The sequence below is a fragment of the Cryptotermes secundus genome, unplaced genomic scaffold, assembly GCF_002891405.2.
Source record: "Cryptotermes secundus unplaced genomic scaffold, Csec_1.0 scaffold41, whole genome shotgun sequence".
In the NCBI taxonomy this organism is placed as follows: Eukaryota; Metazoa; Arthropoda; class Insecta; order Blattodea; family Kalotermitidae; genus Cryptotermes; species Cryptotermes secundus.
Genome location: NW_019731215.1, coordinates 63,550 through 91,198, shown reverse-complemented (window position 1 = coordinate 91,198; position 27,649 = coordinate 63,550). Strand labels below are relative to the sequence as shown.

At 37.6% G+C, this 27,649-nt stretch overlaps 1 protein-coding gene across 2 annotated transcripts in view; it reads left to right on the top strand.

Annotated features, from left to right (window-relative positions):
• The window catches only part of LOC111866393 (DNA (cytosine-5)-methyltransferase 1), an 88,816-nt gene that overhangs the window by 17,318 nt on the left and 43,849 nt on the right, over window positions 1–27,649 (top strand). For both annotated transcript variants that reach the window (XM_023855293.2, XM_023855292.2), the window contains exons 9-17: window positions 5,030–5,174; window positions 8,615–8,745; window positions 12,360–12,554; window positions 14,264–14,413; window positions 14,965–15,177; window positions 19,496–19,570; window positions 19,868–19,961; window positions 20,695–20,832; window positions 25,583–25,832. In XM_023855293.2, the coding sequence (XP_023711061.1) occupies window positions 5,030–5,174; window positions 8,615–8,745; window positions 12,360–12,554; window positions 14,264–14,413; window positions 14,965–15,177; window positions 19,496–19,570; window positions 19,868–19,961; window positions 20,695–20,832; window positions 25,583–25,832 (1,391 nt within the window). The remainder of the gene's footprint in view (window positions 1–5,029; window positions 5,175–8,614; window positions 8,746–12,359; window positions 12,555–14,263; window positions 14,414–14,964; window positions 15,178–19,495; window positions 19,571–19,867; window positions 19,962–20,694; window positions 20,833–25,582; window positions 25,833–27,649) is intronic.

The window sequence follows — 27,649 nt, the reverse complement described above, 5'->3', positions numbered from 1 at the left end:
TGTATCTACTTTATGTAATGGAATATTTGATGAAACCATCATAGTACAAAGATCTTTTGAAAACTCGGAGGCATTTCCTGATTTCGGTGAACTGGAGGATGACTTTTCAAACAACAATCGCTGTCTACTTTCCATGGTAATATCTCTATTTACACAGCTTCTATGTTTAGCTGTACTGCAGTATTGTTGCACCATAAAACGTTTGTCTGCCGTAACTTTCACTTCACACATTTTGCAAAATAAAATGTCTCCGTCAGTACTAAAATATTTGTCACCAAACTCTTTAATAAAACCACGCAACTTCACGCTATTAGAGCTTTGACTTTAGGCATCTTGAAACTATACTGAACAACTGAAGTTATGAATACAGTACTGTATTGGACGGGTTTCGGGGAGAGGGTAGAAATTTACCGCTTTGTGGATGGAAAAATTTTTCACCAATATGCAAGAAACAAACTGGACTTCAGGTATCACTGCATCACTGCAGTGGAGGAGAAAAAGAGACACAGACAGACAGACATACAGAGGCAGAGGTGGCAATTTCTCTTTTCAAAGTGGTTGATTCTACACCAGGTCAAGAACCGTTACCCTTCACACTGTACAGTATTCCTTCAAATCCCATTACACAAGGCCAAATATTTCTAAGAAATGAAGTTCCAAATAACATCATTGCCAATACTTGCAAATATATTTCTGAGCAGTAAGTGAAACTCGCCTAAAATATGACCAAAAATATGATTTTATATCACTTCGGGCCCAAATATGACCTAAAGCTAAAATATGGTTCAAATATGCATTTATATGACCAATAAAAACCGTATTTTCATGTTCACAAGAGTCAGAAATGCATTTATATTTAATTATACATGTGAAAAGATGCCAGGATAAAAATATGACATGTCATAGAAATCCGAGCCCTAGTGATAAGTTTTTATTGGCTTTGTGTCACCAAAACATATACAGGATGTCTCAGTATTATGTGCCATATTTTACAGAATGGTTTCTGAACATCAAAATAAGTAAAAAAGCTTATATGAATATGTACTCCAGGGACCCACCTTGAGAAGTTTTATTAGAAAATGTCAGCTCCTGTTATCACATTTTGAAAGGATGTTCCAAGAGTATTTTGTTTATGTCACACGGTGATTGTAGAGATCCATTTCATGTCAAACTTTGGATTGATGGTCACAGTATCTGACAGTCTTACTTTGTATTGTAATGTAGTCTGAAGCAATCTAAACATGGGAAAGCACATTACGTGCTCATCCAGCATGGAAAGTTGTTATTCATTTATTGAATTAGCTGATGTAACTTGTTAAATATACTAATATCTTCAGGGCATCATGTCATTATTGGGCAAGACGGACTTCAAGTATTAAAAGCAGTTTCTTTTCTGGGCAGATCTCTTCTTGCACTATGTGTTGCAAACATTTTCTTACAAATTCCCGATTGGAAAAGTGTTTGCTTTCTTTTGGTCAGCAATCAAGCAGCAAGACAACTTTCCCACAGTGCAGAGGAACAAATGTTGGATTGTTTTCTGAAGATATCCTGGTGTGACTCAAGGCCCCGTATAGCTCTTTCACTTTTCCGAGCACCAGCAGTTTTTGTACTTATGTCTGTACTTTGAATTAAAATGCAACAAACAGTCACAAGAAGAACAAAAGAGACCTGTATACAGGAATAAATGACTTTAAGAGGGGTTACCAACCTAGAAGTAACTTAGTGAAGGATGAGAATGGTGATCTGCTTGCACATTCCCACAACATTTTGAATAAGTGGAAGAACTACTTCTCTCAGTTATTGAATGTTCATAGAATTAGTGATGTTAGGCAGATAGAAGTACGTACAGCTGAGCTGTTAGTACTTGATCCTAGCCCCCTTGAGGTTGAAATTGCTATTGTAAAATTGAAACGGTATAAATCGCCAGGTAGTGATCAAATTCTGGCAGAACTTATTCAAGCAGGAGGCGAAATATTATGTTCTAAGATCCACAATCTAATTACTTCTATGTGGCATAAGGAAAAATTGCCTGATCAGCGGAAGGAGTCTATTATTGTACCAGTTCACAAGAAGGGTGAAAAAACTGACTAGTAATTATCGGGGATATCACTGCTATCAACTTCATATAAAATTTTGTCCAATATTCTTCTTTCAATGTTAAGTCCATATATAGATGAAATTATTGGGGATCATCAGTGTGGGTTTCGACGTAACAGATCAACTACAAATCAGATCTTTTGCATTCATCAGATATTGGAGAAAAATGGGAGTACAATGAGACAGTACATCAGCTATTCATAGACTTCTAGAAAGCCTACAATTCAGTTAGGAGGGATGTGTTGTACAATATTCTGATAGAGTTTGGGATACCCATGAAACTAGTTAGGTTTATTAAAATGTGTTTAAACGAAAAGTATGGTAAAGTCCATGTAGGTAAACATTTGTCTGATAAATTTCCTATCCAGAATGGTCTAAAACAAGGAGATGCTGTATTGCCACTGCTTATCAACTCTGCTTTAGAATATGCCATTAGAGAGGTCCCGGGAAACTAGGGGGAACTGAAATTGAATGGGACACATCAGCCGTTGTTCTGTGCTGATGATGGGAATCTCCTGGGTGTTAATTTAGATACCATAAAGAAAAACACAAACTTTAATTGATGTAAGTAAATAGGTTGGTCTAGATGTAAACACTGAGAAAACTAAGTGTATGTTGTTATCTCTTCACCAAAATGCAGAGCAAAATCATGACATAGAGATAGGTAATAGATGTTTTAAAAATGTGGTACAAGTCATATATTTGGGAATGACTATAACAAATCAAAACCTGATTCAGGAGGAAAGTAAGAGGAGATTGAACTCTGGTAATGCTTGCTACCATTCAGTTCAGAACCTATTGTCTTCTTGTCTGCTGTCTAAAAACATAAAAATTAAGAGTATAATTTTGCCTATGGTTCTGTATGGGTGTGAAACTTGGTCTCTGACTTTAAGGGAGGAACATAGATTGAGAGTGTTTGAGAACTCATGCTTATGGGAATATTTGGACTGAAGAGAGATGAAATGACAGGAGGTTGGAGAAAACTGCATAATGAGCTTCATAACTTGTACTCTTCTCGAAGAATAATTAGAATGATCAAGTCAAGGAGGGTGAGGTGGGCAGGACATGTAGCATGAATGGGAGAGAGGAAGAATGCATATAGAATATAGAATATTGGTGGGAAAGGATCGTAGAGAGATGGGATGGGATGGTATGGATTGGATTGATTTGGCTCAGGATAGTGACCAGTGGAGGGCTCTAATGAACATGGTAATGAACCTTTGGGTTCCATAAAATGCTGGGAAATTCTTGAGTACCTGCACAATTAACAGCTTCTGAAGAAGGGCTCAGCTCCATAAGTGTCATAATGCCCAGCAGTGATATATTCTTTCAGAACAGCAATACTTGCACTACAAATCAAACATAGCTTTCTCATTCACAGAAAAACAGAAACATTTGTTTGCCTGCTGCTTGAAAAATTCTACAATTAGAGCCCAATTTACGCTTTTCTGATAGAAACATTGTGTATGGTGGTTTTGTTTAATTTAGCTCAGTTTCGATTAACTGTAGATAACTCAAAGCAATTAATATTGGAAAACCATAGTCACTACTTATACTTAGAACAAAGAGCAGACCTCATATGGGATTTCCAAATAATATTTTGCCTGACAAGGAACTGTTGCAATTCTGCCTGAAACAAAAATAAAAATCTTAGACATCTGCAGTTGGCATGATAGGTTATCAGAGTCTCAGACTTAGTTATGTAATAAACACAACATGAACATCTTGATGTGGGCTAATTGATACTTAAAAGATACATTACAACTCAAATTTTTAAAGAATGTTGAACCCATATGTGTTCAGACAGAATCTTTGATGATTAATGTCAAAATGAAGTACAGTCAGTCTGTTGATTTTGATGTTCTCACAGCAAATTAGGTGGCACATATTGAAGAGGGAATAATATTTGTTCACTTTTATGAGTAGTCACTCCTTTGACATAATTGAAGGCTGACTAAAACATTAAGAGGTCTTAGCCACCTGTTTTAGTGCATATTGCTGACACCACAATCCTGCGAAATGATAAATTCACTGCTTAACAAAATTAAATTGATTGAAACCAGAAAATTAAAGAAATACTGTGATACCAGATTTTGGGGCTTGCAGCATTTATCCCAATTTGCCATAACCTAGGAACAGTTCTAGTTGTTACTGATACATTAATAGGGGCCACATGAAGAGCTGCAATGGGCTGCATTCAGCCTGCAGGCTCTAGGTTGGACACCCCTGGATTAATACCTCAGTATCTGCCCAGAAAATCCAAAAATTTCTTCATCTTGAAATATTGTCTCTCTGTGGAGGGAGTGCTGAGAATCCTTTTTCACATGGTAAGCAAGCACAGTAAATGAGCTGTGTTCAAGATTTGTCTCATATTTGTTCTGTATTTACCTTCATTTAATGTTTAGTGGTCAGAAAAGTTCAAATGATATTAAGTTGTTGTATTCTTACTGGTTAACAATTTCCACACTAAAGTATTTAGAGAAAAATTTTTGAAGGATTTAAAATTAGAACCGAAGATTTTATAAGTGCTAATCAGGAAGACCTATGTTTTTAAATTTTAAATGTTATAAATAAGTGCAGTGTAACAGATATGTGAGTGTATACACCTGTTGATGGCTGTTTGGGGCCGAAACATGTAGTGTATAAAGAAGAACAAAACGAAAGACCTACAAATATAGTTTGCACTTAGGACGGAGTTACATCATATATTGTATAAAGTGCAACAGTATGCTTAAATGTAATATTATCTTCTGAAGTTGAACAGTATTGGCTGCCCATATACTGGCAAGCTAGCCTGTGGTTTGGTTGTTCTATCAGATCATCACAGAATGCTCATATTTTCAGATTTTATGTCAGTATGAGAAAGAAGCTCACATAAATTCTCATTTTGTTACCTTGTTCATTGGTGGAATTATATGTTGTAACCATTCAGAATTGCTATGCACCGAGCAGAAAGGAAAGATTTCAAAATTAAGAAGACTAAGTGGAGCCGAGCTACAACCACTCCACTTGTGAAGGAAGTTTTTGAGACATTCTTCCGTGAGCAGCTTGACAAAGATGAAGACAAGGAGAACAAGGTATGCACAGAGTGGTTAAAATAACAGCCACAAAAGAGCTCAGTAAAAGATGATTGTAAACCAGTTAAGTACATCTATGTTTCAGGTTATCTCTTTTGCAATGGAATATTAAAAATCGAATAACATTTAAATCTGTTAACTGCAGCCACTTAATTTTAGAAGTTTTAAATTCTTTAAAATTCAGTATCTCAGCCATGCTTTATTGTAAAATTATGAAACAAGCCGTTTGAAAGGCCAGTTATCATAGCTGTGACTTTTTCTTTGCATTTTGCACCAAGTAAACTTGTAGCTTTGCTTCTCAGACTGTTTGTAGCAAGCAACCAGTAAAGGTATAGTAATTAATCCTCTGAGCCTCATCTTTGCTTAGGGAGGCCACATTTTGGAATCAGTGCCGTCTGACTGAATAGAGAATTTATTTGATCTTGAGCCAGAAGTGTTGATGCAAATGCACAGAGCCCTTCTGTTACATATGTGAAACTTATTAGCTGACTAAAAATGTGTTGTAGTCGCTGTAGGAAATGATATTTTTAAGACTCACCACTTGATGATTTTGAGGTTGAATCCCACCAAATTTTAACTAATGTGAAATACCCATCATATTACATTATCTGAGCTTCTCTTTGGGCCAGTAGCTTGTTTTATTTTATATTGTGTTGCATGGCCATTGAATGGGAGTCGAAAATGTTCTGTTGTGCAGCGTGTGTTTTGAAAAATGTTTCATTATTATGGCTAGAAAACGGAAAAGCCTAGGCTCAAATATACATGAATTTCTGCAGTAGCATATGGAAGAGCAAATTACAAAGACAGGATGGACCAACTTCTTCAGCATTGTTCACCATTCTGAATAACAAAAAATGCACAGTTAGTTTTCTGTGATGGAAGACTAGTGGTACAGAAACAGAAGCACAAAGATTTGCCCAATTAATGTGCAAAATATTTCTGTATCACAAACAATGGCACATGACACTGCTTCAAGGGCAGAGACATAAATCGCGTGTTGAAAACTGAAAACAGCTTGCATGCAGCATGTTGCGCAATACATTCTGTGAAGAAGGCCTGAGAGTGTGCAGTGTCATAATTTCATTGCCAGAGATTTTGTATCTGGTCCATGGTGACATTTTACTGTTTGTTACATTGCAATAATATGAACCATACACACACATTACATTTCATTACGTATTACATTCTGTAATAAATTTAATGTGAGATTTTGCTTCAGATGGAATTAAAACCAAAATGACTTTGTCTGAATTTGTGTTGTATGTCTGTGAAAGGTACAGTTCATTGGCTTTCAGTCAGAAGTTTGCAAGAATACTATTTACCATGGAGCCTACAAGCTTACCAGCTTTCATTTAAATCATAGAAGTCAGGTTGTGGACTGCGCTGATTTGATACGCAGTGTCTTATGTGAAAAAATATTATGTTAGTATTATAATCATGATTAAACTTAGATTTTACTGACACGTCTTTTGGTGTAGGAGAAGTAATCAGAGTACATTTAACAAGCAACCAGGATTTGAATGAGACCTAAAATCTAGCATCCAAGTTCATGCATTTACAATATTGGTAGAGTCTGAAGCTGAAATATTTCGTACATTGATTTTAACCTTTAACGTACGGACTTTTAAATTGCCCGCAGCCCTCTGCAGCCAATATTTAAATCACCCTAATTAATTAACATTGCAAACTTTCAGAAAAAAATCCATATTTTCTGTTCTATGCAACATAGAAATACAAACTAAAAACAACCCGAAAGACAATAAAATTTTCTACATATACACAAAGGAGCAATTTTTACAAAGGAAAATTAACTGTGATTATTTTGTCATGAATTTGTTTCATGTTTTGTGACATTGGTTTGTCCAGTGATTGAGGCTATCTCTTTCTAAGGGACCCAACTGAATAGGTGTTTTCCTTCACCTGAGGACGGAAACAGATCCAGTTTCCGAAACGTCGTGTTTTTATTTGTTATCTTAAAAACCAGGACGATGGATAAAGTCCAAAATCCCAACATATCAGTGTGTTATACACCATCGTCAGAATCCTATAATAATCTTTATTATATATGTTATGAAATTCCAAAGGACTTACCTGTTGTTTTTTCTTCAACCTTGAATCATGGTGATATTGTAAATATAAACAAACTTTGTACAATAATATTTTGTTCAGGCTATACACAAGTTTGAACTGTGTCACTTCACAGTTAACGATACACTCTGACGTGCGTGGCATTTCTCGAAGCAGTCCACGTCACACAAAGCGACATTGCACTTTTTACAATAGAAGAGCGTGCTCCTGCTTTTCTTATTTAGCGAAACACACGACAACGTCTTTGTTTCCCTTTGGTTGGCCAGTGTTGTGAATGTTTCACCTCCAGTCATCTTAGTTTGGTCCCCTGATAACTTTCGCCTTCCCCCGAGAAACGCCACTGACGATGATATTCGGCTTGTGTGATTGAAGAATCATCTTGGGGAGGGCGGTTTCTAGCAAAATTGAATAAATTATGTTGATTGACAAAGCGACACTCTCACCTGCTGGTAATATTAGCAAAATAGTGATGCAAAGTAATTATAATACTAGTCAAAAGGAGTGCCAGTCCAACACATACTGAAAGTCGCAGTGGCGAAGATGCTTTTTACTCACAAAGTAATACTGGCTCAGTGGGTTTATACTTCTTCGAAGACGCAAAATAAAAATGATATATAAAGAAATATATGACAGTCTGACACTGACTTCCTGACTGATAATTCGCCACTGAAAACCAATCCTTGAATGCGTCAGACTTCCTTGAAGGCTCTGCAAGCGCTCACATGCAAGCACCGATAAATATTTCCTCATCAGTTCTCGAAACAAAGCTGGGCTATATTTGGCTGACCAGGTCATAAACAGTCATATCTAAACATAAATAGTATCGAAACCAGTACCGTGATAAACAATTTCTTTGTTCAGAGTTAAGGAATGAACCACTGACATGACCTCACATAGGTTTGGTTTGGTTTCAAAACCAAGGTCAAACTGTCAGCACTCCCAAAGAGACCGTGTGTCCTGCGTCACATATACAGGCCATTCAGCCAACTCCGGTTGCTGCTTGCTACCTATATATGTGTCATTCAGATGTTAAAGGTTAAACAGTTCTTGATCAATCATATTGATAACTCTTTATTTATTAGTCAAAGCTCTTCTTGAATTGCAGTTATAAAAGCAGCAAACAGTATTTGCTGCATTATTAAATTATATTTAAATTGTTCTGATGGCACAAAATGTTTCACACATGTATTGTAAACATATTCATAGTCTCATAATACAGAATTTTACATTCTTTAATAAGTTTTTAATTTAGCTGTTTTGAAATCAGCCGATTTTTGATGGTGCAAATTTGCAAATGATTGGTAATCTCTTCTGGATGTCTGATAGTTATTTATCTTAAATGGTGTATGTAGGGACCTCGACGTCGCAGGTGTGGTATTTGTGAGGCATGCCAGCTGCCAGACTGTGGGACCTGTGTGTCATGTCAGGACATGGTCAAATTTGGAGGTGTGGGACGCAACAAACAGTGTTGTGTTCAACGCAGGTAATAAAAAGTGTCCTTCAGTATGAATAGTTTAGCTGCATTAGCATAGAAACCTCTAAAATTTTAATGGTAAATTTGTTAAAAATATGTAAGATTTGAGGCTTTCACGGTGGTGACTATGAAGAAAGCAGTCTTCTGGGATTTGGCACCATGTATATGTGGTGTTAACCGACGTTTCGGAGGAACGTATCGCCTCAATCTTCAGGGTAGAAGAAAAAATATAAGAAATCTGCAAGCAAAGAGACCGTGAGAACCGGTAAAAGCAGACTGAAACGAGGGATGGTGTTTTGGTCTCTGCATCTAAGAAGGAAGGGAAGGGTACAGAGTAGTTTAGTCTTCTTGGTTCGTAGCGTCTCGAGTCGTCAGATGTGTCGTTGAGTAGCCTCCCCATATAGGAACACTATGTAAGATTTGAGGCTTTCATGGCGGTGACTATGAAGAAAGCAGTCTTCTGGGATTTGGCACCGTGTATATGTGGTGTTAACCGACGTTTCGGAGGAACGTATCGCCTCCAGCTTCAGGGTAGAAGAAACGTCGGTTAACACCACATATACATGGTGCCAAATCCCAGAAGACTGCTTTCTTCATTGTTAAAAATAATTAAAATACCTAAACCCACCAACTTTAAAACTTCTGTAAAGACAACTATCTGGATCTACACTAAGATTCTGAACTTGATAGAAAAGTAATATGCACTAAATGGTGCTGCTATGTGGAGGAACTGTTTTTGACAAAATCTTCTTTAAAAAAAGATACTTGATAAAAAAAATTCCTAACCCCTCTAGACCTTGAGTAGGCAGCACTGTGATTGTCTAGTTCATCATAAACAGCAGAGATACATCCTTTTCAGTCACAGTTTGACATACTGCTGTGGCATGATGCGTGAAAGCCAGAGAAGTGTCACGGAGGTGTCCATTACTAGGCAATGGCTTGGCAAACACATTCCTTTTGCAGTGGTTATGTAAACAAACGAATGGCAGTGTTTTCTCCTAGATTCAACTTGAAGTTACATACGAGGGGGTACCCAAAAGAAACCGAACTTATTTTTTTTAAACTTATTTATTCTAATTTTAAGCACAAACCTTCAATCCCCTTCAAAGTACTCTCCACTTACACTAATACACTTGTCTAGTCTTTTATTCCATTTTTCAAAACATTGTCTAAATTCATCTTCTGAGATGCTTGACAGCGCCTCTGTCGTTTTTTCCTTCACCTCAGCAACATCAGGAAAATGCTTTCCTTTCATGTCTCTTTTCATTCGAGGAAACAAAAAAAAGTTTTGATCATTTCGGGACTCTTCTTTCAAAGCACAGCATGCTTCCACGCGACCTTGTTTTTGTTCAGCAGTCAGCAGTCGTGGCACGAATTTCGCAGCCACCCTTTTCATTCCCAAATCTTCTGTCAAAATTCGCTGAACTGAGCTCCAAGTCACTCCCGACAGCTCCACAATTTCTTCAATGGTCCGTCATCGATCTTCCTTGATGATTTCACGAATTTTTTCAACATTTTCATGTGTTCGGGCCGTGGAAGGACAACCAGAACGAGGTTTGTCATCAATTGACATTTCACCATTTTTGAAACGGGAAAACCACTCAAACACTTGAGTTTTCCCCATAGCATCGTCCTTGTACGCCATTTTTAACATTTCAAGAGTTTCTGTTCCACTTTTTCCAAGCAACAAGCAGAATTTCACCGCTGCGCGCTGTTCACAAAAATCAGCGATTGCAAAAACGACGATCACGCAAAACAGTTGTCACTATAAACTCTGCCGAAACTGGTCCTTACCTTCTGAAGCAACGGTAGTTGGCTTATCGACTCAGGAATGTTAGCTCTATGCGCTCATAGCGGCAAAATGCGGAACTACAAAAGCTCTGCCCACAAAAATATTAGTTCAGTTTCTTTTGGGTACCCCGTCGTATGTGTGTGTGTGTGTATGTGTATGTATATATTAATTTATTCTATTGTCATTGTGTATTGATGATGTGTTATCTTAGAAAATATAATTCTGACTTTTTGTGGTCTCTGTAAGTCAGTATACTGCCCTTGCAGATTTTATCACCTGTCTTTTCCATCTGCTGAGGAAGCTGAAACCTTGTGAATATAAGTAATACCAGGTGTTCACCTCCATGGTCTGTCTATCAGTGCTCATTGTATTCATCATGTTGTTATAAACAGAATAATGACATCACCACAGAAGTAAATCCTTTTCCCTTGCCAAGCAGGATCAATATACATGTCATATTTGAATATGTATGCAACCTTAAGAAGTTTGTGTTGCTCTGTATGCCATCTCCAGATTTAAGAGCCAGGATAGAAATGGAAAGAAATATTGGATGTATATTGTTTTTATTTATTGGTTTTGAAATGAACATCTCAAATAATTTCACACGATTAAAATTATATCTTCAAAAAGCTATTTCTATAGGGTAGTACAGGGTGCGGCAAAGGAACCAGACATTTTGTAAAATGCATTATGTTGGCAGCAGCTCCATGAATGGCCTCATCACAGTGCACATGTGACTGTTGTGAAGCAGCAAATTTCAGAGTCATAGACCCTTATTTCTTTAAAGACAAAGATGAACGTGCAGTTACAGTCGCATCTGTTCATTATGTTGAAACGTTATGAAACTTCCTCATCACACAATAACTGAGTCATGGAATTGAGTTCTTGACCATATGGTTCCAGCATGATAGTGCAACTGCCCATAAGGCGAGAATGTCCATAGAGGTCATTTGGGAAATGTTTCCAGAGCACATTATTTCACTGCGTGACAAGCTTCCATGGCCTGCACATTCACCTGATCTCTCTTCCTCTGATTATATGCTTTGGAGATACCTCAAAGCGAAAGTGTACACCACTAGATCACTGGCCATCAATGACCTCAAGATCACAATTAGAAACAAATTTCAGTGATGCCAGAAAACATGGCAAGGCAAGCACTGAGAAACCTGCGAGCAAGGTTGGAAGAGTATGTATGCAGTGATTGCAGCATCTTAGTGATATACTTTTCAAAACAAAATAAACAGAGACATAATGAAATGTATGTGGAATAAAGTGGCATCTGATGTTCATTCATTTTGTAACAATAAATTAGAAATTGAAATAGAATTTCACTGCTTTATATACTTTTGAAAATCATCAGGTTTCTTTGCCCCACCATATTCAATTTATTTGAGTGTGAAATAAATAAAATTAAGAGGCTATGGTTCAAGGACATATAAAGCATTGTTCAGACATGTTTGGCGCTAGAGAACTTCTGAAATGCACATTCAGATTTGCTGTAATCTGTTTCAAGTCACTGAATGTGTCAGTCTGTGTTCTGTACCGTCCTCAGATGACACAGAACACGAGTTTTTTTTTAGTTTTTTTTTTTTTTTTTTTTTTTTTTTTTTTTTTTTTTTTTTTTGACGAGGTGGTTCCATTATCTGAAGTTACAGTCTGTATGATGGAATCAGAACTGAAGTGCAAATTTAATTTTTTTTTAGAAAGTTATAGATGTTGCATTGAAAATTTTAGATGCTGTGGAAGGCTCATATCCTGGAGTTATTGAGCTCTAAATATAGATGCTTGCAATTCTAAAAATATTGTCACAGACTTGTGTTGCTGTTGTCAGGTGCCCTAATATGGCCATCCAGGAGGCAGATGACTCTGAGCCAGAGGATGATGAGGATTATTATCTATTATCAGAGAGTGCTAGGTCAGAAATACTGTTTTCTAGCAGCCATAAGGGTATCTGTGTTCGTGAGAAGCGTGATATCAGATGGATTGGAAATCCCATTAAGGATGATGGGAAACGGAAATACTACAAGTGAGTACTATAACAGTGTTAAGTTGTTGTGTTTTTGGACTTTGTCCATCGTTCAGTATTCTAAAAAATGCTAGAGAACACAGCAGTTCAGAAACTGGATCTGTTTCTGTTCACAGGTGAGTGGGGGAGATACCTGCTCTGGCAACAGAATGGGTGTCTCCCCACCCACCTGAGGATGGAAATAGATCCAGTTCCCTAAACGTTGTGTTCTTCAGTGTTTTTTTGGAATATCAGACAATGGACAAAGTCCAAAAACCTAGTAATTCCAAGTGTTATATACCTTCAACTTCTTTATTAAGACCGTCACAACACAACTATATCTAGTTCATGTATTTATATATGCAACTTGCTTGACTAGCAGTTATAATTTTCGATATAGTTGTATTGTGACAGTTTTAATAAAGAAGTTTTCTATTATAACACAACAGGATGCATGAAATGTAAATTATATACCTTCATCAGTATTCATTAGAATCTACTGTAACAGTGTGTTAACAAACTATTTTTTTTAAGTATGTGATGTTATTGTAAGCTATTTTTAAAACTGCAAGTATAACCCAATAAATAATCGAACATTGAACATTTGCTGTTACCTTATTGTGACTGGTGAAAATGCAGGAGTTTATGGGGTATGAATTCAGTTATACATAAACTGTGAGATTCACATTGTCAAATATGAAACACGGAAGAAATAGTGTCATGCAACTTAACTTGTTCATTCTGGTCTGTTACACTAGTAAACTAAAATATAGAATAATTATTAACACTCTCCAGTGTGATTCAATTTGTAGATATTTATTGCCTTGATATGTTTCAATCAGCTGACCATCTTCAGAAGGCATAAGATTGACACGTTCAGGAAGTACTGTTACAAAGTTCATAATACATATATGAACACGTTGATCTTATTCCTTCTGAAGATGGCCAACTGACCCAAGCATGTAAAGGCAATAAATATCTAGAAATTGAATCACACTGGATGGTGTTAATAATTATTCTATAATTTACTGTCATGGTCTGCAAGTTGAATAATTCTGAATATAATTATTTTAAATATGAACGTGGTAGTGAGAATCATCTGTATGGCACAGGAAAGAGTCACATAGTGCTAGCTATAGTAGGCTAAGTTATTACGCCAGATTTATGCTGTATTTAGGACCATTCTTCAGTATTTCTGCTTTGCATTTTTTTATATCGGAGTTTTGTGAGAAGGTCCATAACAACAGAAGAGTATTAATATTAAATTTTCAGTTGATTTCAGCAGCTGCTTTCATGCATTAGATGTGCTGTATTTGCCAGTGAAAAGGTACTGTAACAGACCGTGAAGATCCAAAGGGTTGTGAGGCATCAAGGCTCCCACATTTTCTTTAGACAGTTGGCTCAAAGATGGCAGTAAGATTTTCAGCCTTACATGCCAGCCGCCCTTTACCCCCCAGGAACATTCCTGGTACTCATTTCTATTAGAGGCTGAGTCAACTCCAGGAACCATAGTGTGGCAGGGAGAATTAGATAAATTGAAAGAAAAAAAAAATCCGCCTCATCAGGTGTCAAACCTGTGACCTTCTGGCTTGTAGCGTAGTGCCTCAACCAACTACCAGTAAATATAGTTATAAAATATTTATGAAAAATACCTTCTTTCATCTTTCAGAACCATAATATAGGTATTTTTATACTTTGATGTAAATTGTGATTTTTATTCTTGTTACCAGTGCTGTTATGGTAAATGCTGAGGAAATTAAGCTTAATGACTGCATAATGGTTGAACCTCTGGACCCTGCCACGGCACTCTTCATTGCCCGAGTTGTGTATCTGTTTGAAGACAAGACTGGTGCGAAGCGTGTTCATGGCCATTGGTTCTGGTATGTGCTTATGGTAAACAAAGATCGTTTAACTAAACATAATGCATTCATTAAAACTTTACATTGAATAAAGTTCTGATCTGTTCTAACATGTGTGAACTAACAGAATACTTCAGAAGCCAATAGTCATGTTGGTCAAGAACACAAGGAAAGCTACAGTGACAATGAGCAACCTTCAGCTATTTCTCTGGGTTAAATAAGAACATCGGTATCATTGTACTGTATGTCTGATTAATGTTTTATTAGGATATGGATGTTAATGTTAATGTCTTTCTCTCTCAGGTCTTTGGATAGATTGCCACTCCTTCAGACACATGAATACTGGCAGCACAATTGTAACTTACAAGAGGCACTTGCCAAATGTTCTTTTCATTTTCCAGCAAATATCTGAATCATAATTTTTATGCTTGGAACTTAGTGGTACAAATTTTCAACTGCAAAACAAGGAACATAATAGTACAAATTTGGAACTGTAAAACAATGGTATAGCATGCAAAGCCACCAATTATAATATTACATGTATGATATTCAGTAGTTTGAAATTTCTGTAGTCGAGGCTCTGACACAGTTCTTGGAGAGACTTCAGATCCAATGGAGTTGTTTGTGGTTGACCAATGTGAGGATTTTGACCCATCAGCAATCACAGGAAAGGCAACAGTCATACAGAAGGTCCTCCCCAGCAACTGGGCAGAGCTTGGAGGACTGGAATTGCCCCACGAACATCCTATTAAAGATGATGGCAAGACATTTTTCATTCAAAAACAGTAAGTCAGCTTAATATACACACTACTCTTGCTGTAACTCTGCCTTTTTTCAGTATTTCCTGTTTTATATATTTTTCTTCTGAAAAATTACCAGTCAGACCAAAAATTGGTACCTAGCATAAAATGTAGATTTTGTTAAAATCTACATCTTCTTTTGGAAACATTATTCTTTATTGTGCATACTGAATTAGATATGATTATGTAATACAGGTTTTGATAAGAGATTTGTAACATGTGTGCAAAGTAGAAAAAACCTATGGAAAGTACCAGGTGGTATACCTTTCTACCCTTTTTTACTGCTTTAAGCAAGCACCTCAATGTGTATAAATTAAGAACTCAAGTAAGATAGAATGAGGCAAAAGCACGAATGCAGCAATTGTGTTGATCAGATGTTAAACATATTTCCATGAGAGCATGCTAGTGTGTTGACCAATACTGTAGTTGCCCTATGGACAAACAGGAGTGTATGACTTCATGATGGTGAGTGAGGCTAAACCAGCTGTTAGTTCAGTCTTCCACATCAACCTTCAGAGAGGTGCAGTGCGCTGTTGCTCATTTGCTGGATTTTGACCTTGTGAAGTTTCCCTCTTTGTATTAGCACACTTTACTCATGTGAGTGTAAATTATTATGTTTTATTAGTTTTTTCCTTGTTTTTGATGGATAACTGACTTGCCCCTTGAATTTTTACTACTATGGGAAGTGTGTGATCATGATACAATCACCCTGAGCAGGTCAAGCACTTACTCCAGTATGGGAAGTGCTTTCAAACAGTATGACATATTATTTTTTGCCTACTTTCTCTATTTTGAAACAATAAAAGTGGGCTTGTGAGATCACCTTGGTGTCTGTGTATCCCCCCTGACCCCCTCCCCATCATTGCCAGGCAGCAGCTTGGTAAACACTGTCCCATGGCAACAAATAAACATGCAACAATAGAAGAATTGCTTGTCTCTTTTGCTTAAAAATATTGATCTATAAGAAATTGTGGTTATATGTATGCTTCAAGATAAGTTTATAAATAAAGAGTATTTTTGTAGCAGTAGCCATAAACACACTGTACTGAGTTTTAGAAAAATGTTTGTAATTCTGGTGTGACTTATAGTTCATAGAAATTCTTTATTTTATACACTTTGTCACATGAGAGGAACAATTTAAATAAAAAGAAAACAGGTATTACACACCCTCACTTTCTTTGGATTTGTCATGAAGAGTACATAAATAATTTTTCCGCATTCTGGCTTGCCTTCAGAATTTTAACAGATGTCAAGTTGTTGAACAAAAATCCATGAACATAGGCACAATCTCCAACAGGGTCTTCTAGAAAAATCAAAATTAGCCCAACATGCCTATGAAGAGAGTCACAGAGTAGGCTGGTACGATGTCAGGATTTTGGAAATTGAAAGCAACAACAGGTATAGGATATTAAGGAATCGGCCCATATGAGATGCTTAACCAATCTAATCAGCCAACCCAGGTTGGACATTTCTCCTGTCTGGATACCCCTGATCAACAATGAGGTTTCTAACTCACAGAGATCTGTATGACGTGACAAACTCTTCATGCATTTCCACAAGGTTCTAGTCTCAAGTGTTCAGGTTACTCAGCAGCTGGCACTAGTGGTAGATATTACATGTCTTCACAATTTTTTCCCATTTCTTTGCATTGGTGCTCATGCACTTGGTTTTTGTCAGCTAAGTTTCTAACACAAATTCTACCTCCATTTTATCCTAGTTCCATGCATGTGCATGGTCTACCACAGTTTTTACTTTATGGTTTCTTGTTATTGCCCACTGAACTAGCCTAGTCCTATATGTTGAAATACAGTATGTGCCAAAATGTACAGTACTGAAATGAAAAAGATGTTTTGTTGATACCACTGCTTAAAGCACCTTGGATGTCAGAACTTTCTCAAATCATGAAGAAATGGCTGGATCATGATCATCTGTCCCTGTAGTGTTCTTGGGTGACGGTAAGAGCCTTCCCCAATGAAATAGGGCCCTAATATGCCGTGTGCTGAGACAGCACCCCATATTGTTACATGTATACTGTGTAGCGGTTTCTGGACAGTAACATCTGGCCACTCAAAACCAAGGAAGCGAGTTGTCTGGCAACCACTTCCATGTGAGCGGAAATAATATTCAACTATGAATACTTTCTCCTCCGTCGAGAGACCCATTCCCAACAACTGCACAACACAACTTCCTTTTCACTACTGGAAACACGTGCAGCTGGAGCTATGCCCCGTTGACAAATGCACATGTGCGAGTTTCAGTACTGCATATTTTGGCACATACTGTAGTGGGGTAAATCTGACAGGAGTTGTCTAGTGATTGAGATTAGCTATTTCTAAGGGGCCCAACTGAGTAGTTGTCTACCTTTCTCATCTGAAGACGGAAACAGATCCAGTTTCCGAAACGCTGTGTTCTCTGTTATCTAGAGTGTCCTCTATTACCTAGAATTCTGGATGATGGAGAAAATCCAAAACCCTAGTTATTCTGTATTTTATAACCTGTTTGCAATTAGCTAGAGTAGTTTAAAATGGAACTATCCAGATTTTACCATGCACTTGCCCCACTCTATCTTACTCGTGTGATATGCTGCAAGTTGGCAGGACTTAGTTATAAGTGTACCTATATCTCATTTAATGATATTCTATGTCCTGTATTTTTCTAATTGCAGTCCCCCCCCACCTCTAACATAAACTTCCCACTTCTGACACCAGTGTAACGTGTTTTGCGTCACTGATCCCACTTCTGACACCAGTGTAACGTGTTTTGCGTTACTGATCCCACTTCTGACACCAGTTGTCGCGTATCGGGCGTATATCGCGACAAATAAATTCTCGATGTATTCGATGTAGCGAATTTTATTTCACATTCGCACTTACAATCACCCAAATTACAGATTTACGATTACTGCTATCTGCAGTATCACAATTAGTACACTCCAAATGCCAGAATACAACTGACTAGTTGCTGGCTAACTCGGCGGTAGCTCCAGGACTCACTGACTGACTCAGTACAACTCTACTCGGCGACTGTTACAGTACAACTGACTGTGAATAGCCTTCGCTTCTCCCTATGTAGCCTCGATCGGACAATACGGCCACGTAATAGGCACCCTTGTTGCTAGCCACGCTGTCCGGTTACGTCACCGCTGTTGATTCGCCTTGCATAGTTACCCGGTTACGGGGCTCGGCTATCTTCGGCTNCCCCGTTCCTTTTCCTCGGTGGCTGTTCTTGCAGCATCTGTTGTTTCGGCTACTCTTCTTGAAGCGACTATTCTTCATCTGGTACAATATTGTCACATGTTAGGTGACTATAGATGGATTTTGGATTAATAACTGGATTTACTAGACAGTTTTACAGATCATGGCTACACTTCACAGATCACTGTCGCACACAGACTAGTGTCCTGTCATGTTGCTTGGCACCTGTTTCCAACAGCAGACATTCATTTGACTCTGAGCTCATGTCCATATAGTCTGGCTGACATCTTACGCCAGCCTCATACTCTGACCGTTAGCTTCAGCTGGTAGCTCCTAGGCTGAACAAACGACACAAAATGGACTTCTTATGTAGCCTTGGCATAGACCATATAGAAAATATCACTTTGAACAGTTCCTCTATTGTGTACATCCCTTTTGCTGTGGAAATGTAGTGTGGACTGCATAGAAAACACTGAGTCAAATGTTGTTACTGTGCTGTTGCCAGCAATGTACGTTTCTTCTGGCTCCACGTTTTTTGCTTCGAGCAAATATTCCACAATATGATGAAGAGTTCTATCTTCTGGGATATAACACTGTGTAGTCCATTGAAAGTCATCCGATGTTTTGAAGGATCATTAGTCGACTTTCAATGGACTACATAGTGTTATATCCCAGAAGATAGAACTCTTCATAACCACCACTGTGAGAACTTCAAATCCTTCATTAACCTATGATTACCAAATTTTTGTGGTGCAAAGAATTTCAAGTAGAATACCAGTACCCGACAGAGACATTACTCGTTCATGATGTGTATTTGCACCAACCGTCTTACAGCGCACACAATTTCACTTTTCTCTTCACTACATGTTTTGGCACTAATGTGCCATCTTCAGGTGTGGTTTTATTTACGTCAAACCATTGCACTGTATGCCATCATGTCTCCTTTATAAAATGATTAAAATGTATATATGTCATTACTCTATCCAGTATTCATTATATTGCTACAGTATTTTTATTTCCGTCTTGGGGAATAGTTATTTGGATAGTGTTATTGGTAAGCTGCAACAACCAAAAATGTGTACACAACCTTTTTAACTTCACTTTTTCAGATACAACTGGATACATGCCCGATTTGAAGACTTGGCTGCAGATCCACCTTGTCTGAAAGAAGAGCTCAAATACAGGTTAATATTAAATATAAATATTATTTTTCTAGGTACCACTGCATAGTTCTGCCATTGATAAAATTTAAGATGTAAACCATGTTGAGTTCTGACAGTTATTCCTATGATTTTGAATTTATGATATTGTTGCACTGTTGTCCTTCCAGTGTTGCCCATCATATGTATATCCAGTATTCTTAGGGTTTTGAACCTAACCAAATGGTCATGAATATGAATCCCAAATTATGGAAACCCTCCATGAGGATTCCTAATTTCCAATAAGTGGTCCTCTGTCTTTACTTAATGTTTTTCTTCCAGGTTCTGTGCATCATGTGAGCGGTTGTATCTTGAGCAAAAATACCAGAGACCAATCATTGATGAAAGATTAGGGATTACAAATGAAAATCAGGAGGTAATATTCCATTAACTCATAAAGAGGTCATTTGTATTGATTTAGTGGTAACACTGTTATTCATCATATGAGTCTGGATATGAAAACCTCCCCTTTTCTTTACACAGCAGAGGAACTTCTTTCAGATATCTGATCCTTGATCTACATCATTTTCCTTTTTCTTAAACTTGTAGTTTGAGATTTAAGAAAGATGCCAAATACCATATGTTGGAGACCAGCTGGATTGAATGCAAAGTTTTCTACATACTTTTACCCTGCCTTCCTACTAACATAGAGCTTCATGAATGTCAGATTCCTGCAAGGATCAAGATCCTGCGTTGAGCTATACAACACTTAGCTTACCGCTTACCATCTGTATTGTAATCTACAGACTCACCCACTACCAGTGATGAAGTATGGTATCTCAACCAGTCATGATGAAATATTGTGTAGATGTAGTTAGTTTCTTACAAAATAGAGATCATAATATGAATATCAGGGATTTCAGGTATGTATTTATTTGGCATACATTATATAAAAGCGTTTATTTAGTCAAAACTGCTAATTCTATTTTCACTTCTTATTCAGCATCTCATATGCAGACTTGTGTTAAATGAGACAGTGAATAAGAAGTGAAAATAAGTGATATACTTTGGAATGCTGCTGTACAACATTGCTGATGTTAGTCTGTTTAGCCATTGCATAAATTATTTTACATCAACTGAACTTTTTATTGTGTGTCATTTATGTTCAGGTACTCTTTGGTGTCGTACGAATGATGGGAGAAGAGTATCGTGTTGGTTCTTCAGTGTTCATACAACCTGGATCATTCAAGTTCAAGAATTTAGCCCCAGTGGCTGTAATCCGAAAGGACAAGGACAGGGATAAGAAGGTTAATATAATTTTATCAGCCATACGTTCCAAATTTACCAATGGTTACTGTCTTCTTGGACATTGTGCTTTGTCACTGTGTTGGTAAAACTATGAATGATTCTGTTCACCAAAATTAGAATTGTGGCAAACCTGTTAGCAGGATATCTAACTCCATTGTAGCATATCCATTTTAACATTGCTTTGTTTGTTCACTGCGTTATTTGTGGAATGCATCTTTTGCATGTATCTAAGTAAAGTGTGTATATTTTAAGTAGAAATACTGTAAATGGAGTGAATCCTCAATATGACAATTTATAAAATTTGTAAAGATACTCATTCAAAAGGGTACTCGTAATATCTGAAAATAGTTGGAATATATTATCTTGAAGTCTGTCTCCTGGCTGCTAGCTTTGCCATTTATGAACTGAGAAGATGTAAAGATTTTCTTGTATTTATATAACTTCGAAAACCCACATCTTTCACCTGGTACCCTGTGTTTGCTGCTGTCTTTTCTTGTTTTGAAATGATGAAACCATGCTTGAAGCTAGAATGTTCTGATCTTTGACTGTGCCATAAAATGAATGGCTGTTGCTTTGGTCATTGGTTCAACAACCAGCATGGCAGATGATCTTTCTTCACTACCAGTTGAAACTTGAATTCTGAATCTTCTTGTTCTGCTAGCGGTCTTCTGTCAAATAGAAAAAAAAAAGAACTACTATTTTGTCTGTGTTCTTCATAATGATGAATGAAGTTGAAGAAATCATGGCAGATTACCATCTTAATTTGTTCTTTATGAGCTGCTGACCTCATAGAGAAAAGTTACTTCATGCTCTGTATTTAAGTCTAAGTAGTTCTGTTTCACAGCTGTAATTAGGATTACAGCAAAACCTTGATTTTGCATTTAAGGGGCCACCTAAAATAAATCTAAAATTGAGGAAAATGTGAAAGTCGTGGAAATGAAAATGATATGACAAAGAAAATTCGGTTTCCTTCATACCATAACTATGGAAGATCATATAAAAACACATATTTGAACAGATGTAAATATAATGCTGGGTTTACTTTATGATGCTTATCAACCATTGTTATTATGTAGCATCGGTAAGATGATATAGTGATTATAAGTGATGAATGGAAAGGATGAGCAAGGGAGCGGTGATAGTTTGTTTCAAAGTATTCTCCCAGCCTTTGTCTGGACAGACTGGCAGATGTAGTACATACTGTCATGTTTTAGTGACTAGACATGTGGTTTGAATTGATAATTTGCTTTACTGGACTCACATAACTTGTAGCTACAGGTTTCTATAACAGAGTCAAAGATCTACACACACTATAGATTACTACTACAAACATTAAAGCTTCTATGTCTTCACTAGCTGTTGCTGGGTAACGTCTCCAACAATGTAGATTCCTCAGCTTCTGTAGGCATGTTTTTGTTGGATGGCAACTGGCCCACAACTAATCCATGACAGCAACTCAAACTCTCTATTCTCTGCTGCAACTAATTCTCTCCTTATATAACATTGGCTTGGACTTTACCAGAGCACCACTTCTAAGACCGTCTCTAACTGTTGTAGCAATTGTTGCCTAGTGAAGGGCTAGGTTTTTCTATGTTTATGCAGTTGTTACCATGCATTGGGCAATGATTAGGTGGTTATGTCACAGTAATTAGGTACATTATTTTTTAACCATTCAGAAAAAGCCTTTTGTTTCTTTTTTCTTCAGCTCTCAGTCTGTAATTCATTTTCAATGCATGTGCATTTCCCTCATTCTAGATCTGCATAAACATACATTTAACAGTGCTGGAAAATATTAATTGTGTCACAGGAAACAATAAAGAAAGCTGCCATCTTGTAGGGGTGGTTTTTGGTTAGTGCTTGGTTAGTCCTATTTGCAAAGCAGCTGCACTTCGCAATGTGTGGATGTCTCATTTGGCTCAGAATTGGCTCTAATGACAATCACAGTAAAGAACTTTTCAAGTTCATAACAGACAAGTTTTTTTGGCTGCTTCTTAAGAATGACCCTGCTCCATGGAGTTAATTAATCTGTCTACACTATGGAATGATTTGATTACACCATCCATTGTGACTCAAAAGTATATTTATATACATATGATGCCTTTACATGTTTTGGTCAGTGACCATCTTCAGAAGGCAAATAAGACTTTAGGAAACTACTATTATATAAATCATAGTACATCAAGTTCAAAGTTTTCCAAAGATTTTAAATTAAGCTAAAATGGGTTGAGTTAAAGTGTTAATAGAATTCTTAATACTTAAAATCTTAAACCGCTAGGGTTTGCAGCTTTCTGCTCCTTCTACCAATGGGATATTGGGTAGATTGCCGCCTTTGGAGGTCTGGGCAGTATTTTTTTTTCCTTTTTTTCTGAATATAGTTGGTTTATAGTCTGTGTTTCATTTTGCACCATTCATTATCTCCAAAAAATTGTCTTACTACTACACTACTTTCAAATGGCAAACTAGCTATTAATGGGGTTTCACATTAACTATTTTTTGGTATGCATAGTAATCCTTTTGAACTTGTGAGTGGTTGCAAAGGGAGTTACTTTTTGTGCTTGTTTTAACTTTTAAGTCAAGCTAAAAAATCTGTTTTCAAATATGAATTTTAACACTTCGCGGACCGTGCACACATTAATACATTTTTCGCTTTTAAACGTGGTGGACCAGTCACGTATTAATACTGTGACATGTTGTGCAACGGAGGACCCCTACCTCCCCAGCGACACGTGGCGGTAACATAGCACTCTCGTAATAGGTGAGTCCACCCCGCCACTCTCCCCGCGGTGACGTGTCGAGCGGAGCCGAAGTTAGCCGAGTCCCCGCAACCTGGTAGCTAAGCAACGCGAGTCAACAGCGGTGACGTAACAAGATGACGTGGCACTCATTACGCAACAGGCAACCACTGCGGCTATATAAGGGAACTGCACAGCAGCTACGAGTTAGTTGTAACGTAACAGTCGCCGAGTCGAGTTGACATATAGCAGCAGTCGCCAAGTTCAGTAGTAATCGAGCGAGTGTGTTATCAACAGTTCTCCAGTCAGCCGACTACAGTTGGAGTATAGCAGCGGTCGCGGAAAGAAGAACCGGACGTGTGTGTGATTGTGTAATTGGGAGCGTGTGATACAGTGATACAAAGCTCCCCTACTGTAAACGTGTAGACTACTGAAGACAGAGTGAACTGATTTGCGCATAGGGTTAGAAGTCATGAAACCCCGCAACAGTGGTAACAGATTAATGCGATTAGGGTTATAAAGTATGAAACCCCGCAACTGTGTGATAAGTAATTGTAGCCGTTACTTGTAGATCGTTAAATAAACCAATTAACCATCTCTACGGCGTCTTCAGTAACGAAACACGTTACAATACGTTCTTAGAATATGATAAATTGCAACACACCATACATTGCTCTGACGCCACCCAGCTTGCTTGTAGCTGCCTGCAGGTGCGTGATAAGCCTCTGGAATGTTTGCTGACTAATCAGTTACTTGACCTCGCTGTAACTGTATGCCCCTGCAAAGGAAAATTAATGCCTTTATTTCTTCAAGCTGTACATAGCATGCTGTCAGTGAGTAGTGCACTATGTGAACATATAATCCTGGGAAACTTACAAAATATGGCCTGCTTGTTTGTGTAGTTACTGAAAGCACTTCAGGCTATATTGGAAATTTAGAATTTATTCTGGTGATGGAAAGAAATTACAAGAAACTATTCTTTCCATTTCGGAACCCTATCTTGATCAAAATTACCATGTCTATCAAGACAATTATTATAACAGTGTGACAACTGCAGAACACCTACACTTGTTTGTGGAACAATTAGGGTGAACAGAGGCCTTCGTACAGATCTGAAAGACGAATGTAAATCCCTTAAACGTGGTGAAACCACATTCAGGAGGAAGGGGGATATTCTTCTCTGCTGGAGGGATACACATGTTGTGAATATGATTTCCACAATTCACATTTTGAGCATGGTTGATGTTCAAAGGAGACATGGACAGGTAAAGAAGCCTGTTTGTATTTCCGAGTATAATATGTTCATGAAGGGAGTTGATAGAGCCGATCAGTACTTGGCCTATTATTCTCTTCTTCTGCAAACAGTAAAGTGGACAAAGAAAGTTGCCTTGTGGCTTATAAATTGTGCTATTTTCAATTCATTTTTGGTTTTCAAAAATCTAAACGCTCATTCAAATATGAAATACAAGGCATTTCTGCTGAATGTGACAAAAGCCTGGGCTACAGTCCACACGGTGGTGGCAGAACCGGCGGCAGACTCAGTGTTAGTATGACGGCCTGTCTAATCCCACCCCACGCAGGCCTCATGTGGACACCCCTGGGTGACTCTCGGCTGATATGTGGAAACATACCTTCGTGAAAATTGTGAAGAGTTAACATTCCAATGGAAAGCATCCTTCTAGGCAATGATGTGTTTGCGCAGTTCACAAAAAAAGGACTATGACTGTCTACATTTGCAAGTGTATAATGCCACTTCACAAAGGGGAATGTTTCCAGAAATATCACACTCTCAAGCACTTCTGGGAGCAATGGTAAGTGTTCTCCAAAAATTTTAGTTCATAAAATTAATTGGGGGATTTTATATTAATTTTAAAGTGAAAAATGCACAAGTTAGGGTAGTAGGTATAAAAATGCCAGTCCCCAGGGTGATTTAAATATTTAAATCTCCGGTCTGCAAAGTGTTAATCTATTCTGACATTCATATTTTCCAAGATTCTTATTTGTGATTTCTTGTTAGGTGGATGAAGATGTTTATCCAGAGTTCTATCGTAAATCATCAGACCATGTAAAGGGATCAAACATGGAGACACCTGAACCATTCTGCGTTGGTCACATCAAAACAATCTTTACAAAAACCAATGATGATCTCATTGCTTCTTGCGATATCTGGATCCGTGTCAACAAATTTTATCGCCCAGAGAACACACACAGAGGACCTTCTTTGAGTCAGCAGGTGGATCTAAACATGTTGTACTGGAGTGAGGAAGGCAAGTACTTATGAGTACATTTTGCTGTATGCACACAAAATGCATTCTGATCTGGTGTCCATTTTTTTAGAGATTGGCAGTACAAACAAAATAATCTTAAAGATAAAAGTGTAATTTTTGTTCTTGTGCTTAACTAATTAAGCACTACCTTGTGAAGGTGTACAGGAGGGTGAATTTATGGATCCATGAACAAAATAATCATGTGTAAACCCTGTTTGATATTACTGTCAGTGCTTAACCTTTAACGTATGGACTTTTAAATTGTCGGGAGCCCTCTGCGGCTGATATTTAAATCACCCTGATTAATTAACATTGCAAACTGTCAGAAAAAAATCCATATTTTCTGTTCTATGCAACATAGAAATAAAAACTGAAAACAACCTGAAGGACAATAAATTTTTCTACATGTACACATAAGAGCAATTTTTACAAACGAAAATTAACTTTGACTATTTTGTCATGAATTGCAAAATATAATCTTTATTATATATGTTATGGAATTCCAAAGGACTTACCCGTTGTTTTTTCTTCATCTTGAATCATGGTGATATTGTAAATATAATCACACTATATACTCGTACAATAATATTTTGTTCAGACTGTATGCGAGTTTGAACTGTGTCACTTCACAGTTTACAATAATTCACACTCTGATGCGCGTGTACTACTTCTCGAAGGAGCCCAACACGCATAGCGCAACCCACATCTCGAAGTAGCCGAACACGCATAGCGCAACGTCACACTTTTTACAGTAGTAGAGCATCCTTCTGTGCTTCTTATTTTGAGAACAAATACGACGTCTTGTTTCCCTTGGTTTGTTGTGAATGTTTCACCCCCAGTCGACTCAGTTGGGCCCCAGGTAACCTTTGTCTCCCCCGAGAAACACCACTGACCGTGATATTCGCCTTGTGATATTCAGCTTTGAGACTTGGTGATATTGTAAATATAATCAATCTGTATACAATAATATTACTGTATGCGAGTTTGAACTACGTCACTTCACAGTCACTTCACTATGATAGTCACACTGACACGCATGACACTTCTCGAAGCAGTCCACACAGAGCAAAATCACACTTTTTACAATAGAAGAGTGTGCTCCTGCTTTTCTTATTTGGCGAAACACGACAACGTCTTTGTTTCCCTTTGGTTGACCAGTGTTGTGAATGTTTCACCTCCAGTCAACTCATTTGGGCCCCCTGATAACTTTGGCCTTCCCCGAGAAACGCCATTGACCGTGATATTCGGCTTGTGCGATTGAAGACTCATCTTTGGGGAGGGGTGTTTCTAGCAGAATCGAATAAATTATGTTGATTGACAAAGTGACGCTCTCACCTGCTGGTAATATTCGCAAAATAGTGATGCAAAGTAATTATAATACTAGTCGAAAAAGAGTGCCAGTCCAACACATACTGAAAGTCGCAGTGGCGAAGATGCCTTTTACTTACAAAGTAATACTGGCTCAGTGGGCTTATACCTCTTTCAAGACGCAAAATAAAAATGATATATAAAGAAATATATGACAGTCTGACACTGACTTCCTGACTGATAAAGAAATATTAGACAATCCGACACTGACTTCCTGACTGATAATTCGCCACTGAAAACCAATCCTTGAATGCATCAGACTTCCTGGAAGGGTCTGGAAGCGCTCACATGCAAGCACCGATAAATATTTCCTCATCAGTTCTCGAAACAAAGCTGGGCTATATTTGGCTGAGCAGGTCATAAAGAGTCATATCTAAACATAAATAGTATCGAAACCAGTACCGTGATAAACAATTTCTTTGTTCAGAGTTAAGGAATGAACCACTGAC